The 19,131-nt window shown below is 36.5% G+C and overlaps 1 protein-coding gene across 1 annotated transcript in view; it reads right to left on the reverse strand.

Moving 5' to 3' along the window:
- The window catches only part of FBN2 (fibrillin 2), a 241,195-nt gene that overhangs the window by 32,374 nt on the left and 189,690 nt on the right, over window positions 1–19,131 (reverse strand). Inside the window, exons 37-52 of the mRNA XM_084880950.1 lie at window positions 17,322–17,483; window positions 16,559–16,627; window positions 15,957–16,082; window positions 14,719–14,844; window positions 13,748–13,900; window positions 12,360–12,428; window positions 11,424–11,549; window positions 11,119–11,244; window positions 10,302–10,427; window positions 7,384–7,500; window positions 5,666–5,794; window positions 5,123–5,242; window positions 2,348–2,473; window positions 1,384–1,536; window positions 542–607; window positions 124–249 (exon numbers count right to left, since the gene is read on the reverse strand). Coding sequence (XP_084737076.1) covers window positions 124–249; window positions 542–607; window positions 1,384–1,536; window positions 2,348–2,473; window positions 5,123–5,242; window positions 5,666–5,794; window positions 7,384–7,500; window positions 10,302–10,427; window positions 11,119–11,244; window positions 11,424–11,549; window positions 12,360–12,428; window positions 13,748–13,900; window positions 14,719–14,844; window positions 15,957–16,082; window positions 16,559–16,627; window positions 17,322–17,483 — 1,920 coding nt within the window. The remainder of the gene's footprint in view (window positions 1–123; window positions 250–541; window positions 608–1,383; window positions 1,537–2,347; window positions 2,474–5,122; window positions 5,243–5,665; window positions 5,795–7,383; window positions 7,501–10,301; window positions 10,428–11,118; window positions 11,245–11,423; window positions 11,550–12,359; window positions 12,429–13,747; window positions 13,901–14,718; window positions 14,845–15,956; window positions 16,083–16,558; window positions 16,628–17,321; window positions 17,484–19,131) is intronic.

Below are 19,131 nucleotides of genomic sequence, written 5' to 3' on the forward strand. Positions count from 1 at the left end.
AGTTACTAGCCATTTATCCTGACTTTGCAAATCCCACCACCACCCAGGGTACCAGAGAGATCTTTTGCTGAATATGAGACATAAAATACGTAGAACTTTAAGTAATGTGGACTCTACACTCACCCACACAGCGTACTCCAGTGTAATCCAGGTTGTAACCCATTGGGCATTCACAGCGAAAGGACCCATCGGTGTTGATGCACTGACCATTTGAACAAATGCCTGGGCTCTCAAGACATTCATTGACATCTAAAATACAGAATTGCCCATGAACTTCCTCATATGAAAAGATGTGCTGAAACTGAATCTACCTATTCAAAAGACTTAAAATTTCTAAAACAGATAAATACTCTGTCAGAGAAATATACACATTTCATATACCACACATAGTCTTATAAATGTAATGCATGTGATATACAAGAAATATTGTGTATGTATACTAAATACAATATACTAGGTATTACACAGGATTTATAAAATAAAAAACAATAACATATTCGTATAAAAGAAGACTGTAGGAGTGAAATATATCAAACCACACCTTCTCGAGTATCATGAAGACTAGGAACAGTTCCATGGCCATAAGGACACAAATCCTGGAATGCAACTACAGAGAAAAAAAATACAAATTCTCCATTATTGAAGAGTCTCAACTAACAGAGGAGTTAAAAGCTGATAAACAATCTACGTGCAATTAGACTTTTTTTAAAATAAAACTTTTTATCAGGAGCCTCTTACTTTATTTTTATTATTTATTTCAAAAGCAGCTCTGAACTTATTTAGAGAAGATCCCCTGAGCTTTCCCAGCTCCTTCTGGGGGCCACCTACTGAGGGCTTCTGATTCTCTCTGCTCTCTGCTCACTGAGCAGCTAAAGAGCCCTCTCTGCCCATTACACTTAGACACCACTTCTGACCTGGAGGCCAAGCCAGTCCTGAGTTGGCTGGGAACTAACCTACAATTCAGTTGTACTAACAAGACCTGGAGGCTCTTGTTCTCTTCCAGCAAATGGCCATTGTGTGGACTCGGCTTCCTTTTAAGATCCCAAGAGCCCGAGCCTGTGATACAGTGGGACTCCCGCAGCAATCCGGAATTTTCATTTTCTTCTCACACCTTTCTAATTTCCTTGAAAGCATTTAATACTAATCTTGGGGCAGAAGGGGGGGGAGGTGGATAAAATAACAGGGTAATTTCCTGTGCTTACACATGTTGAATACAGATGTTGAAAGAAGTCCCTCAGATTAAGGTTGCTCACTGAACCATTCAAGTTTACATGTGAGGGGGTAATTTCACCTTCAAAATATTCATAAATTATGTAGTCAAACCTACTCCTAACACAAATTCCCAAACCAGTGCAAAGGGGTGTTTTAGGTTGTTGATCTCACCTTCGTCATCTTTGGGACACAGCTCACAGGGGTCCCCCCAGCCCTCTCCTGGCATCTTACTGCAGCAGCATTTTGCCTTTGTGGTGTTGAAAGCTTTGGGTACAGAACACTTTCCATTTTCAAAGTTTGTGAAGCAGAAGCTCTGGCGAGTATCTGTTCAAAAAAGCAAAATCACAGATCTCAGTATTGGTCAATTAAAAAGATGGAATAATTTGTACAGAACTCTCTTTCTGACAAAACATTTATTATGAGTTAAACATATGCAGATCAGGTTAGCAACTAAAAGACAGGTCTGGAAATCCTCAATGGCTGATTTCATTTGCCAATTTCAGTTGACTTGTTTATAAAATGTTATTTAATATTTAGTGTGATTGAAATATTTTTATAATGTGCCTTGGAAATTTGAGAAATTATGCTCAATATTAAAATGATTTCCAGATCTCTTTTCCACCATAACATTGTTGCCTAAAAAAAAAAAAAAATTAGGTAACTTTCATTTAGTTAAATCACATAAAAGACAATTCATATATTAATGTACATACAAATCTGTGTCAACAACATAACTGAAGAGTAAAACAAGAATTTTTCTTTTAATATGAAAACTTTAAAATTTGAAGAAATGGAGCCAATAAATCAAAGTACCTTAAAAATTGTCTAGTGTAAATTCTTTTGAGACCTACATTTTTAACTCACAGATGATACGGTATTTGCCATAGATATGTACTTTTAAAATAAATATATAGGGCATAATATCACAGGAAAGTCATGGTATCTTGCCACCTGTGAGAAGTAAGCCCAAGCTGCTATTGGATGTGTTTATTACAAAGGAGCCATTCTTCAGGCGCTCTACTCTCTCCACATCCATGACATGAACTTTATAGTGACAGATCAGTGTGATGGGTTACTGTCTAACTTTGACTTTCCTAAGGGTGGATTATGACAGAGAAATGATTTCAAAGCTTACCGAAGCATCTCCGTCCATTATCAGATAGCACAAAGCCAGGGGGACAGATACACTGGAAGCCCCCAGGAGTATTGGTGCAGGAACCAAAAAGACAGATGTTGGGATCTTCGTCACATTCATTTATATCTGCAGAAGAGCAGAATTTATTAATTTAATAAAATCAGCACACTGCTCAATATTTCAAAATAAATAATTTGTTCATACTACGATAGTCCACTAGCCACGGGATATTTAATATAAAACAAGATATTATGTTACATGAATTTTATACTTATTATTTAAAAGTAAACTATTATTTCTTAGAAGTCAAAGATTATTTCTAATTTCAATCAACCATAAGCCCTGATCTCTCAAGTTATCTCTGGCTCCCTGTCTTTGGTCCCTAGGGATGTATGTACATCCACCTGTCTACCTGATATGACCAGTTCAATCAATGTCTGACGAGCAGTGCCAGCTCAACTGGTCCCCTTCTCTGATGTTCCTCTGAGCAACCTAAGTTGGGGTCCTGTAGTCGCCTTTAATCTTCACTCTGACCTTTTAACTTCCATAAAAAATTGCATGTGGCCTATCAATTGTACCTCCTTTGTATATTCAAACTCAGTATCATTTGCCACTGGGATGATAGTAAACCTCCTGACTGCAGTGTCTCCCTCCTTTACTCTTTTCTTTTCACATTGCCACCAGGGCTGTCTTTCTATTTGAAAATCTGTGGCCTATGAAACTAGGACTTAGACTTGTTTTGAGAATTTTATTGTTCCAACCTCACCCCAAAATGGTTCCTTAAAATAAATAAGGATTCGGATTCCTTACCAGTGATGTTTAGCTTTTTTTTCATTGGAGGCATTTATGTAATGGGCTATTTTAACTGAATGAAGAAACACAACTCCAGGCACATGAGAGAATGCAAGATCCATGAGGACCTGACATGTCTGTCTGTCTGAAATACTAATGCCCCCTTAGCTTAGTCTAGCATATTGTCTGGCACATGTTATGTTCTTAATTTATATTGGCAGAATGTTCACAAGTGAGTTATATTCCATTATTTATAAAACAACAACAATAACAAAAAAAAATCATCAAAATCTACAAAAACCCTGCAATGCTTCACACTGCCTGTGGGACTAAGATCCCTCTCCTGAGCCAGCTGTTGATACACAGGTAACATTTTGTTACCTGTGTCTTCAAATGACCTCCTTTGTGCTGCTCCTTTCCTTGATTATAAATTCCTACCAATATTTAAGAGCCACCTCGAATGTCACCAATCTTTTGTGGTGAGCTTCCTCGACATGCCACCTGTCACCACTACCATCATTATTCCCACCCTCCTCCTCTGCTTCACATCCCGGACATGCCTCCAGTATAGTGTCTCCCACACTGGATTATAACAATGTCTTTATAAAACAGGTTTACTAACACAATATAAATTTCCTGTTAGGCAAGGCCTGTATTCCAGCACCTAAAAGGTACCATGATCACTATAATATCCATTGTATGTATACATATGTAAACATATGTGTTTGTGTGTGAGTGTGTGTATATAGTCGTGTTAGAAAGCATTTCATCTGGGAAAAGTTGATAGAGATTCTAGCCTGAAGAAGAAAATCTGACAGTGAAGTAAGTTAACCAAAAAACAAATTTTCAGAGATGCAAAATGGTGGCATTGCCAACAATGGATAAAGGAAATAAAACATTTCTGAAGTGTAATGAAATGTAACTGAATCACAGATGTATATCTATTCCCTCTTAACGGGTGGTACACTGCTCCTGTCACTGTTCCATAAAGGGGTGGGCACAGGCATAATGAAGACTGAGATGAAATATGGATAAAGAAAATGAAAGGACCTTAAATATTTCAATCAATTTTGCATCAAGGTGCTTCTATTATTAATTTTTAAGTATTCAAACATTAGACAATCTTACAATGAACTATACAAATCACATAGAAAAGGGAAAAGTTATAAAGACCAAATTGGAATGACTTCCGATACTCATTATATTTAATTATATGGGCCGAAAACTAATTAAGCTTGATGAAGTAAACTGTTTCTTTCAGTTCTGTTTGTATAAGTCACTTGAATGTGGACAGGAGAGCTACATGGAATATTTTGAAAAAGTAGATAACTCAAAGGCCAAAAACCACCTTATCAATCACATTAAGATCTGGTGCTTCTGAATTTCAACAAGACTGTAAAAAATAATTTGTATAAAAGTGAAATCAAGTAACTGTAAAAAGGTCGGCCTGCATCACATCCACCAGGAAATTCTGGGACCCACTTCTGATGTGGTTACAATGTTCTTGTAAGCTGGAAGAGTTTCAACAGAAAAACATCTGTTATGACAAATGGATTAACGTTTTCTGTTCTGACATGAGGCCTTCCCAAGGAGAAAAATGTCTCAACAGCAATGTCAAGGTTTTCTGCTTCACATTTCTAGGACTCTGGACACCTTTAATAGATGTTTTAAAATTGTTTGCCAAAGATTACATTTTTTTGTAGACCCCCTTTAAATTCAATAGGAAGTCTCTGTTGGCATTTGGAAAAAAGATTAGAGTACACGGAAAATTCTTTTACTAGTGTAAGACTTATGTTAATGAAAAAGCCCACATCCCTAAACCCTGTATTCCCACCAATACACCTTCAATTAGTTTCTGACAACTCAATAAGACCCAGGTAGGCATGCTTGTTGTGGCTTGGATTGAGTAGACTTCCATAGAGTCTGCAGCAGATCTTATTACACTGACCAGCTCGGGGACCTCCGAATAAATGCTAGCCTTACCGATGCAGTTCTCGCTCTTTACTTCATAACCCGGAGGACAGATGCATCTGAAGGATCCCTCCAAATTCTGACAGGTACCGGGAGAACAAGAACCGGGAAGGGCTACACACTCGTTAGTATCTTGAAAGAGAAACAAGAGAAAAATTATTCAAATACGAGGTATAGTTGCCAACTGACATGAACATTAATGCAGCTTGGGCTTTGTGTTCCTCCAGGTCACTGTGGACAAACACGCCAGAGACTCCCTTTTGACATCTTGGGTATTACTCATTTGACAAGAGGCTAATTTCCTTGTTTTGTTTCTTTTGTCGACTTTTACTGAGACATGGATTGTTTCAAGCTCTATTCCAATAAAAACTGTGCACATGAGTCATTTCCAATTGTTGGCTTATTCCTTATAAGAAATATGTCCCATGATACCTTCACTTGGTCATGTGACCCAGATGATCAAATGAAATGTGAATGAGTCCTTAAGTGGAGCTTGGGAGAGTCACATCATTGTTTTACAAAACAACATAAAGATTTTATTATTTAGATACTTACCTATACAGTTCTTTCCATCTGGAGTTAGTTCATAACCTTCATTGCATAAACACTTGAAGGAGCCAATTTCGTTAAAACACCGCCCATTTCTGCACACCTGACCAAAAAAGGAGCTGCACTCATCTATGTCTGTAAGCAAACAGGAGTTGGATTTTAGGAGAGAGTTCTCACACGTATACTGTGTCACAAGTTGAAACTTAAAAACATATTTCTTGGAACATATTCACAAAAACCCTCCATTACAATTCCCCATCAACACAGAGAGAAATGGTTCAGATTGTAAGCATCACCTGCCTTATAAGGTCACATAGAGCCCTACTGTATTTCAACCACCAGGGCACATTTTTGATATTAATATAACTCAGAAATTTATAAGCAAATTTATAAGTTGAAGGTTTCAGGTGAAATGTTCCCTTCTCTCTAGTTAAAAAAATATTTCTTTTCCCAGAGGGAGAAGGATATATAAGTTTAACTTGACTGCATAGCTTGCAAGTGACCTCACCTGGAGATAAGCTGACTATATTCAAAGGACAAGTAATGGAGCATATTAAGTACAGAAAAATCAAATTTATTAAAAAGACTATAATTACTGACAGAATATAGAATCTGGAGGTGGGGGGAAGTGGTGATAGGTTTCCAGTTAAGCTTAGGTTTGACTGCATTTGAGTAATTCTCTGGGTTGCTTGAACATTGTACTTTGATCAGAGCCATGTCTGTGTCTTTAGTTCTTCATGGCTGTACAAAACGTCTGAGAAATGACAGACTACTAGATGGTGATAGTTGAGTAAAATGTCCAATTAGCTCAAAAATTTTCCCAGTGCAGAATTTTGAGGAAAAAAAAAAAAAAAGAAAGAAAATAAAAAGAGGAACATATGTTGGGTTAAATTGGGAGTTAGGTTTGAGCAGGGATAGTCCCATAATGGTAGAAAGCCTGAGTTACTTTCACATACCTTATAGGATCATGTAAATTAAGAGATGTTATGTTTAAAGTACCAGTATAGTGTCTGTCACATGATAAATAAGAAATATTGTCAGCGCTGGTTGTCATTTCTCTTATTATCTCCTCCATCACATATAGGCACCTCCCCTTCTCACTAGCAATTATTATTTTAATCAATATCTGTTAGGGGAAAGGCTAAATTCCTATACCAGCAGATAGTTTTATTTTCCACTGAAAATCTAAAGTTGGTCCCAAAATGATATCACCACATGCTGCTTTTGTGGGAAAAGGCTTCATCCCTGGCTTCAAAGCTTCCAGAAAATAAAGTTTCAACACACAGTGTGTTGTTAAGTTGGATACTGTCAGTATTTGAGTATAAATGAAGAATGGAATATATTAAATACTAGTAATGGAATATATTAAATGCTAGTAAAAAATGCAGAGACAATGACAGGTCTATCTTCAAAGCCATTTAAGAGATAAAAAATAACCCCAAACCACAGCACAGCCTCAATTCATCTGCTATCACCTTCATGGCCCTTTGTCCTGAATCGACTGGCTGATGAAGTACCAGCACAGCAGACTGTTTTGTGATTATTTACACCAATACTAAGGCTTGAGCTAACTAGAAGTTAGTCAGCAGTATCACATAGCTTTTGGCACACATGTGCAATTTTAGTGATAAAATTATTTATTCTCTGGTTTTATTTTTCATTTCAGTATATAGTGTGGAAACAAAGCAGAAGCAATAAAACACCAAAGCGGACTAAATACTTACCCAGGCAATCATTATTATGAGTGAGTTCAAACCCTGGATAGCAGAGGCAGTTATAGGATCCAACAGTGTTTTTACAGGTTCCATTTCCACACGGGTGCCGCTCACACTCATCCACATCTACAAAAAAACATTGGCTCAAAGGAATTCGGGGTTTAATTAGAAAAACATAGCCTATTAAACATTCACATTATCTTTCTTGATTCACTTAGATTGTTCTCATTCAGCACAAGGAACTCCTACTTATTTAAGGAAAACGTGTATGAGGTAGAGAAAACTCTGAATTACAAAATTACTAGAGGCCCGGGAGATGCTGCGCCTAAACTGGCAGTAGGACATCCCTCTCGCAATCCAGATGGAGGGCCACACTTTTCATACAGGTGAAAGGCATCTTGCTGTTGTATGGGCAGCTACATTTTTTTTTTTTTTTTTTTTTTGGTCCGGATTATAAAAAGTAGTACATAACATGATCCTTCTGAGGCAGTAGTACCATTTTCCCCATCTTATAGGTGGAAAAACTGAAGCAGAGAGAAGTTAAGTAATTGGCTTTGTCACACAGTTGTAAGTGTCAGAATCAGGGCTGACCATAAAATGTGCAAGCCAGAGTTTATGCATGTAATTGCTGCATCATCCTGTTTTTTCAGTGTTAGAGTAGCCTTGCCAGGTTTTAATTTTTAAATCTAAGAGACTGTTCCCAATATATAGGGTAGGTCCTTAGGTCTGGCTGGTGATCAGGGCTACCTGTGGGTGACCAGCGGGCAGGGGAATTGGGAGGCCCCTGCTGGCACCCACCTTGGCTGGTGGCCTGGCACCTCCCACTGGCAGGCCCCAACCCCTGCTGCCACAGCCAGTGTGCATCATAGTGACTGGTCGTTTTGCCTTTCAGTTGATTTGCATATTAGGGTTTTATTATATAAGACTAGAGGCCCGGTGCACAAAATTCATGCATGGGGGTGATGGTGTGGTGGTGTCCCTCAGCCTAGCCGGATCTCCAATCCAGGATCCCTCTCACAATCCAGAACCACTGACTCCTAACTGCTTACCTGCCTGCCTGCCTGATGCCCCTAACTGCTCTCCCCTGCTGGCCTGATCTCCCTAACAACTCTCCCCTCCTGGCCTGAGCCCCCTAACTGCCTATCTGCTCTCCTCCTGGCCTGATTGCCCTAACTGCCTATCTGCTCTCCCCTCTTATCTTTTTGCTCTATCTGCCTGTCTGCTCTCCCCTCCTGGCCTGACCCCCCTAACTGCCTATCTGCTCTCCCTTCCTCTCCATGCCCTTCGGACCCCCAGAGCAGGTGTGCTGAGAACTCTCTGCCATGGCCCTGCCCCCATTACATGACAGCATCCCAGGCAATTTGCATATTCCTTTACTATTAGTATAGATAAGAAAAAGTATTGTTTAATGACTAACAGGCACATGTAACACTCAGAATGAGGCTAAGCAAGCATCTACTTGTCAATCATAGGGAAACTAATCTTTTGAAACACTAAAATAATTGTGTTTCTATTAAGCATTATTAAATACTCCTCCAGAATTTATAAACCTTAATTTGACCAGCACAACAAAATACACTAGGTCCTAGCATTTATGAATTAGTGAAACCCAAATTGAAGAAGTCGATTAAACTCAGTATCATTAGCCTTCAAAACAATGAAATAAAGAAAATATTTAAAAGGTCATTCTCATATAAGAGACCTGATATTCTGGACTATGAATTTCAGGCTGCTGAGACTCCTTTACCATGCAAAAAAAAAAGGAAACTGGTCCTTAGGAAGGAAGCATTGTTTAAGAAGCATTGTTTAAGAGAGGTATTACCAAGGAGTCTATTTGACTTTTATACTGGGTGAATTGTTAGGATTGAGGGCAGATTTCTCCATGTGAATTTGTGAATCATAAATCTCATTTTTTTTTTTTTTTTTTTTTTTTTTTTTTTTTAGCAAATCATATTCTCTAAGGCTACAGCCAGGAGAAGCATGTATAAGCAAGCATTCTCAGAATGTTCCTGCAAATAGGACCAGAATTCTGTTTGTCCTTTGTATAAGCATCTCCTAGAGGACTTTTCCTAGGGACAAGTCCATAGGAGGGTCTTCAGGAGGCAATGAATGAAGGAAGATTTTCCTGGTGGTCCTCAATGAAATCTGACTTCACTCATATAGATAGTATTTTGAATACCAAAAGAGTAGATGTACGACTTTAGCTTTCCTAAACTGGCAACATGCTAATTATAAATAGTCAAGTTATAATTTGATTTTCCTCCTTCAAGCTCAACGCATGGAGAACTCTTTCTGCAGAGCCAGAGCCAGTGGCTGACATCAGATTTAAAGAGTTACTCTGAGTTCCAAGGCGTCCAGCCATCTGTTTTTGAAATCTTATTAGCCAATTGCTCAGCAATTACTTACTGAACACTATTATTGCTTAACTAATCATTACATTGGCTTCTGTTGCTTCTAAAAATGTCTTTAAGAGTTAAAACACAAACAAAGCAGATAAATCCCATGTGTTCAGTGATTTGGGGGGGGAGGGGAAATGTATGCATATATGCATGTATGTATGTATGTGCATGTATATATATTCATTTCATTACTGTCACTCTTACTACTCCCTTTTCTTGAATGGTACCAGAGAGGGTGAAGGGCAGCTGGTACTGCTCTGACTTCCATATGACCTCGAGTGTCCCAGAGCCCAGGTTGAACATGTGAAAGTCATCTGGGGAAAAAGGTTGGAACACTGAACCGAGGAACATTTGTAAGCAGTGTGTCCCTGGCTTCAAAATTTTATATTGAATGAAACCATAAACAGTTTAGCATAGTTAACTTTTTGCAAGATTGTTTCTTATAAAGACATGTTAATTTGGCAAGTGACCAAACTGTAATCTCTTCTGGACGCTCAGCTCCATTACCCCTGGAACGAATGTTCTTACCCATGCACATGGTCTGGTCCTGAGAAGCCTTAAAGCCGTTGTGGCAGATGCACTGGTAACTACCTTGCAAATCAACACACAGTCCATGACTGCAAACATTAGGAATTTCTAAACATTCGTTGCGATCTGAAACAAAAATAAGACACGTTACACATATCTGATTTTTATTAAGATTCCTTCATTTCTTTCGCAGGCATGTTTCTATAACCTGTTATTAATTATTACAGATAGTCTGAAAATGAACCATGACAACAGCTGAATCAAAACAAAGCAAGGCTTTCAAGCATCCAAGTCTCTCTCTTTTAAAATCATGCAATTTTTATAAGTTGATTGCTATCTCAAAGATACTATTTTACTTTTGGGTCCAATCTTAGGAAAATCCACTGACGGGACCTCTTTTCTGAACAAAATAATCTAATGTGTATGGTGAAATAGGTTGAATATCAATGAAATAATTTACTAGGAAAATATTTCCAAATTATTTATTTTATTTTTTATTTTTTATATTTTAGTGATTTTGTACAGAGAGGAAGGGAGATAGTTAGAAACATTGATGAGAGAGAGTCATCGATCAGCTGTCTCTTGCACACCCCCTACTGGGGATATGCCCGCAACCAAGGTACATGCCCTTGACCGGAATCGAACCCAGGACCTTTCAGTCCCCAGGCCGACGCTCTATCCACTGAGCCAAACCGGTCCTGGCCCAAATTATTTTTGAAAACAGTTTTTGATAGAAAAGCATACACGACTTTTCATTGCAGGAAATCTGAAGAATGTGGTGCTCAGTGCTAAAGAATGAAATTAGTCTCCTTCTTACCCACACAGGCTCCATTGGGTGAGAGCTTGAAACCCGCAGCACATTCGCAGCGGTAACTGCCAGGACTATTGATACAGTCCGCATTTCGCTGGCAGAGATTATCGCCATTGCTGCACTCATCAATATCTGGAAGAGCAACAATTTCATTATTGCATTAGTATCACATTCACCATTTGGTGATCAACTCCTACATACTGAGAAAGGAGCTGTAAAAAGATCACAAAGCTGTCTAAATCACAAAGCTGTCTAAACCATTTATGCCTGCCAAATGTATGTGGATAAAGGTCATACATCATTGAGATTACCTTCACAGACCAGGAGTAGGTCATTGTAACTGAATCCTGTAGGGCATTCACAGCGAAAACTGCCGATCTGGTTGATGCACACACCATTTGCACAAATGCCTGGAATCTCTTTACATTCATCAATGTCTGAAATTGAACAGATTTGATTAAATATATGTGGTTCTGCTTAATATACTTATCATAGAACCTTGTATAATGCTGTGTGTACACTGGAATGCAAACACAAAGTGTCACAGAAATCAATTCTATACTGGTATGAATGACTTTGTGCTTTATAAAAGCATATAGAACATAAAATACACTACTTCCTTTAAACAGTGATGAAAAATTTAAGTAAGCTGATCAAATATACCAAGTGCTTTTACTGTCAATATAGCAAATGAACTTCTTAGGGAATCAAACTTCCTCTTCAGGTTACATGATAAAGAAATTTCTACTTTCTTAATTTCATGTACTTTTGTATATGTGCATTGCTAACAGAGACTTGAAATTACATTATTTTTATAATCTTTGAGGAAAAGTAGAATGAGAAATAGAAAATACATTTAAAAGGGACACAGCAAAAATACACCAAAAACTTAAATATATATGTATGAAAATAACAACTAAAAGTTAAAATAGAAAGGGTTATTTGGAATCACACAATGTAATGTTCATGAATAGGAAAACTACAGTTTTAGCTTGACATGTACTAATATGAAATCTTGAGATACCCACATAACTGTCATAACTTAATCAGACTATGTCAATACAATAATATCATTATCAGCACTTTATTAGATTCTGTAAACATGGTATCTCTTTCGTGTCTACCTATATTAGATCAGAATTCAGATTATTACATCTTATGGTATTTCAAACTTTAAAGACATTCAATAGATTTTTACAAAATGCTATATAAATGTACTAAAGTAAGCATAATATGTAAAAACTCACCAACAGCTTTTCCTGTGTGAATGTCAAAGGTGAATCCAGGAATATTTCCACATATGGTTTTAAAGTCAGCTTTAAAATAAAAAAAATAAAATAAATTCACTCTTAAAATTCTCAAACTCCTTCAAAACAACATTTTATATAGCAACACTTTCACTGCCAAATATATCTTATATTACTCACAAATAGACATTTTAATTATATTTATTTGAAAACAATACCTGCTCCTCATCCCAAAGAGTAGGTCTAAACATTCTTTACCATTATTGTTATTACTGTTAGTTGTTATTACCATCATTAACTTTTTAATGCTCTGATATTAGAAGATAAATCATTATAAGATAAAATATATACTTTAGGCACATAAATTATTTTTCTTTTGATATTCAAGGGCTTTTAAGATGATTCAATTTATGCAGACTGAAAAACCAGATTAGAGTACAAATTTTTAAAAAGGATTACTCAAAGGCATAGGCATAAAATAATTCTGTAGTGGTTAAGTGGGTTAATAATGAATAATAATATAACATAAATTTTGTCTTTTTTAAAACATAAGTGTCTATTTGTTAAAATGTGAAACTTGAGGCATCAAAAACAATGCATCTTGGAATAAAATAGAGAATAAAAGAGTTATCCCTACACATAATTCACCAAACTAATATAAATTAAAACAAATTCCAATTTTTAATAAGCAGGTTGTTACCGATGCCTACTGCTACACATATGAGCGAATCTCTTGAAAAGACTATCAGGTAAAATACATACAGCATACTATATACTCCTAGTACTATCAGTAGGCTCTTTTGTCTATTTCATCCACCATGCATCCAGAAGATACAGAGAGGCACAAATTAGATGGTTTCTAATTGCCTGGAAACTTGTGAACTGTAATTTATATATATATATATATATATATATATATATATATATATATATATATATATATATATGTATATATATATATATCAATCACCTTGTTTAATCATCATTATAACCATATGAATTAATTACTGTCATTGTGGATTTATTGGTCCTATTTTATATGTGAGGAATCAGTTTCATAAAGGATGAATAATCTATATATGGTCAGACAATAAGTGGCAGAACTTCAATTTAAACATAACCTTCTCCCAAACCTATGCTCTTTACTTCCTCTTATTTAAAAAAGTGTCATTTCATTCCCCAAACCAATTTTCAATTTCTAACTGATGGAGTTTTAAAATTAGAGACTTGTAAAAATGTTTCTATTTGATTTTTCAATCCCAAAGACGGCCATTTGGGTTTCAGAACTGAGCATGTCTGGTTTTAGTATGTTTGCTTTTACTATCCTGCCACCTATGTTCGTGTGCCACGGATTTGGCCTTCAGCAGAAGCATGAACTCTGTGCTCACCTGTTCCTGGTGTTGGGCAAGGCTCACAAGGTTTGTTCCAGGCTTTCCCCACATTGTACGTGCAGCAGCACATCCTCTTTGTCACATTAAAAGGCAACTCATTCTCACAGGTGGTTCCATTATAGCTTCGGTAGCAAAAGCTTTTTCTCATATCTGCGTACAGAAAAACAAATAAGCCAACCAATCATATCAGCAAGCAGCTAATATTGAGGCCTATGCACCTGGATATGCCAAACTGTCTCCATTAACACAACTCTAAAAAGTTTCTCACTCATTTAGGGGTATCTTAAAATAATTCTTTAAGTTGAACATAAATAATTTTTAGGTTAACATCTCTCCTGTTTTTAAATAAGGGATTTCATTTCTAATTTTCTTGGGAAACAAAGTTAATAGATATTTGTTTCTATATTTAAATGCATTTATTTTTAAAAGTATTACATATTAAATTTTAAATGTTCTCATTTGTAAAATAATGTTCACTTTATAGAAATGAAAAATTAAAATTATTTAAAGACATGTAATTGTAACATTTGGTGAAATTTTCTACTTCAGACTCATTAAAAAAACGAAACAATTTCTTTTTATTTAACACTAAAGTATAGCTGATATACAATGTTATATTAGTTTCAGGTGTACAACATAGTGATTCTATACTGATATACCTTAGGATGTGGTCATCACATGCTTAGTAACCATCGGTCACCACACAAAGTTATTACAATGCTACTGACTATATTCCCTGGCTGTACATTTCAGCCCCATGACCTATTTATTAAGGGGTAACAAAAAAAAAAAAAAAAAAAGTAAATATGCAGCCAAAGTTCAAAAACATGATACAGAGCCAGAAGTTTATGACTTAATCATTCATAAAGATTTAATTTGCATACTTTATGCAATAATTGTGAGATATAAGCATCTTATATGGGAAGTCAACTACTGTGACCTAGTCAATCTCAGAGACCTTTACGTACCCATGCAGTTGTGGCCTCCGTTGACCTGCATGTATTCAGGTGGGCAAATGCAGGTGTAATTTCCCAGTGTGTTGTAGCAAGTCCCGGGCCCACACACACCAGGATGTGCAAAACACTCATCAATATCTAGAGTAGGCAAGAATATCCATTAATTAAGATATTTCCCCCACAAGTCCATATTATTTAAACTAATGAACAAAAGCATAAGGTGATTCCTCAAAGTCGTATTTTCATAAAATTCAGGATTTAAAGCAATTACATTGAAAATACTTCAAAATATGATGTATCTTTCTTTAAAAGAAATAATCCAATATTAAAAATATAAATGATCAAAAGAAACTATTTCTAAGTGGCAGAAAATAATTTAAATGGCACCTGCATTTTTTTTTATTGAAATTTCATATTCATCCAATGGAATTGCTTTAAAGTATACTTCCCTCTTATGTCATTTAAACTAAATTTTAGTGTCAACTTTAAACTAAATCCAGTTAGGAGAGCTTTTTTGTTCATAGTAACTTTCAAATTAGTACTCATTAAATGAGATTCTAGAAGCCATGTAATTGCTGATTGTTCTCCTTACTAACTCATATTTCTTCCAGATGTATTTATCTAACATGTTCCAAAAGGAAGGTTATAATGGAGATGTTTACATGTTTAATGTTCATCTTTAGAAGCCTTCATTGGTACCATCAATAAACATTGAGATTGACCTGTAAGCTAGGACTCATAGTTACAAAGATGAGCAAGCTACAGACCTTGCCTCAAGAAGCTCCCAGCCCTGTGGGGAGATGGTCCCCTAAAAGGATGATTATGGCGCCACATGATAAGTGGGGGGTGGTAACAAGAAAGGTATCTGCATCACCTTTGAATTTCTTCATAGTGGTCCAACATTTTAAAATTACTGAAAAACACTAACTTAATAGTCTCCTTCAAGCTTACCTATAATCCTGGTCAATATTTGCATCAATAACTTATTTGATATTGAGTGTTTTCCCCTACTCTGGTTTTCCCCATTTAGTATATTTAATTAATCCATTTACTCAGAGAAAATGGATTAATTAAATTATAGCAAATGAGCTGTGAATTTATTTATTTAGCAGTGTTGACCAGAAAAAAGCTATGAACCCATCTCAACAGACTCTTGGGTAGAATGTGAGGATGGAACCTTTCCTCCAAGCCTGAGCAGGAATTTTGTTTTAAACAGCCGTGATTGCTTTTTAGGTGTAGATTCACCTCACCTTCACAGATGCGGGTTTCCTCGCTGAGGTAGTAGCCCTGCGGGCACTCGCACTGGAAGCTCCCGAAAGTGTTGATGCAGTTTCCTCCCTGGCAGAGACCTGGTAACTCCTGGCACTCATCAATGTCTGCACAAGGGGAGATAGCTTACTTACAACAAAGACCATCCCAAAAGACAAGTTTCCGTTAACGCTTCCAAACACTCCATGTGCCTGCCTGAATGCACACTTAGATAGCAGGTTTATTCTGTCCATGGAGATTCTTGGCTTTGTTGTGGAATTTTGCTATAATCTGGTAAACTTTAAAGTAAATTGGGGATTATTAAAGTTGGGGGATTATCAGTAAAGACATCTTCTCTGTGGAACAACATCAGATCTGAAATGGGTCCTATCTTTCTGACTTCATGTTGTTATTTAGCATCCTGATAATTGACTGCCCATCTGTAATTTTGCAAAATTTTACAAATTTTGTTGTAAAATTTATATAATTTTACATATAATAATCTTGTTGGGATTGCTCCGCAACTTCTTTTTTAAACCAGTTTTTCTCTAAAGTAAATGCTTGCCCTTGGTTACATCTGAGTGCATACTGGAGCTATACTCACCTTCTAAAATGATTGTGATGGGGTTAGGTCGGAAGCCCTCACCTCCAGGACACAAGGTGTAATATTCAGCTACAAAACAACGAACAAGAAGAGATTTGACACCTGTGTCCGAGTGGCTGAGACAATGAACAGGGGAGGTATCTACAGTTTCCTTATTACCTTTTCAAATACATTTCAAAGTATATTACATTTTATACAAAATAAGATAATTACTTCATAAATTATATAGACAGAATAATAAAAACCATTTGTTTTTAATTGAAGAAAAAACTCCTTTGCAGACAATTGATAGCACCACTTTTTTTTTTTTTTTTTTGGCCAGTAAATAAAAACTCAGACTTGACAATTGACAAGTTTCATCTATGTCCCTATCAGAACACATGTTTCAACAAGGCATAATATGATTGACTTCAGGAATACAACACAGCTCTGAACCTGAACTAGAACAACCTCTGAGAAGAACCAGAAATGATCTAATTTATGTGATACCATGGAGAATTGATATTATCACCATTCATATTGGATTGTGGTTCATTTTCTCTTCTTTTTATCATATCATGAAAAACAATAAGAGGAGAATTCAAATTCACTTTATATAAAACACTCTTGGCTGGTTTCAGCATGCGGTAATCACTGAAAATAATCCAAAGGAAAACTTTTGGCCCCCGCACTATTTCTCCCGTCCCCGGCACAAGAATAAAATTGCAACTAGTCTTCAGCTACCAGAGTTTGTTCCCTTCCTCTTCTTCAGCTCCATACTCACTGCTATTGACAGGGGGGCATGTCTCGCAGGGGTTCCCCCAGGCCTTCCCTAGGGAGCAGCAGCAGGAGGAGCGACTGACGCCCACCCCGATTTCGGTGTTGCAGGACAGGCTTCCGTCTCCTCGAGGACCGAACTTCAGGTAGCAGTTGCCCACGCGGTTGTCTGCAGAGCAACATAGGAGCTTAAAATTGCCCTTCATGCAGTAAGCATTCCTTTCCAGAGAAAGATCACTCAACCGATGAAATGCAAACTCTTGTACATTAGTATAAAAGGCTCATTTTCATCCTCAGTACAAAACAATCTTTTGCATAGTCAAACAACCTTACCATAAATTTTAATAGTAATCAAATCCTAAATAGCTCACATTTATTTTATATTTTGTTTTGGTTTTGAGGGTACAGTATATATACCTGAATGGTCCTATGAAGGCAGCGAACTGCCAGCTGTCATGTATGAACCCAAAACGTATCCATTTTGTAAAATCTGATTCCACATTTCAAACACATCTCTAGTAGGTTCTTGCTTATCATAACTGCTCGTTCTTGCATCATTAAAACACATATCTGAAGACATTTTTGAAAACTTTGACAGCTCATAATTTTGTTGATGAGAGGGCAGCTATTTCTTTGCTCCACAAATGGACCTATTTTCACTTTCAAGAGAATCAACACCAATTAGATTCATCAATGGCTTCCTTTATTTCTACATCTCATATTTCCTTCCAATAACACTTATCTAAACAATTGGCTTCACCATTTGTCTATCTAAGAATCTATCAATTAAATTTTGGATACAGGATAAATAAGAACCTGGGATGATTCTACTTCTTGTCAGATACTACATGTGGAATTTCTCACTGACTAACAGACAAGAATACCACATTTCCTTTGTTTATAGAAATATATAGCTTACGCATTCTTTGATTTTTGAATGTGAAAAACTCCATTTAGGATATCAGCCTCTGAAGACTCATAGCCTGGCGTTTTGCTTATATGATCCATGTCACCTTTTTAGAATCCAGACTAGAGTGCTGGTCTCTGTTGCATTCATCTTCTGATACATTTAACAACTGTAAAATGTTCTCTACTGTCAATTCTCTCCTGGCCATTATGGCAAGAAAGTGAAAAACTTCTAATTTTTCAATAAATGCTCAAAGAAGGTTCAAAATATAGTGTCTCCAGTCTTCTTTTACACCTTCTTGAAAGGTGATGTAAAATCCCTTAGGCAACACAACAAGAAAACTGAACAATGATGCAACAGTGACATTTCATTTCACCATTGTGCCATCCTTCCAGGTGACACCATCATTTCCCACTTTATAATGATATTCTTTATTTTTAGCATCATTGGGCATAGCTAATGAGTAATAATGAATAAAATGGTTTAAAATAAAAAAATGATATCACTATCATCTCATATCATGCAATTTCAAACTTATAAAAGGGTCCAGTGAACCGTTATGGTATTTGTGAAACAGAATGAGTCTTTATTCTTTGGAAAACCTCAAAGGAAGAATAAAGCCATGAAGTATCAACCCATATAAACAGAATTGCTTTAAAACAAAACTAAAAAAAGAAACTGACTATATGCTAACAGTTAATCTGAGTACCACAGTCCAGTCCCTGCAGAGCTGTTCTGATCTATACTTCTACCAGCAGGACAGAGGGACCTTTGAGGTACCTGAGACCAACACCTCACATTACCCAGTCTAACTGTTGCCTGTCTATTAGATGTAAAGTAATATTTATATAATTGTTTCAATTTGATTTTTCTTACTCCTAATAGTTTTGGGTATTTGTTTATGTCTGTT

This window comes from Pipistrellus hanaki (assembly GCF_964339955.1).
Source record: "Pipistrellus hanaki genome assembly, chromosome: 4".
Classification (NCBI taxonomy): Eukaryota; Metazoa; Chordata; class Mammalia; order Chiroptera; family Vespertilionidae; genus Pipistrellus; species Pipistrellus hanaki.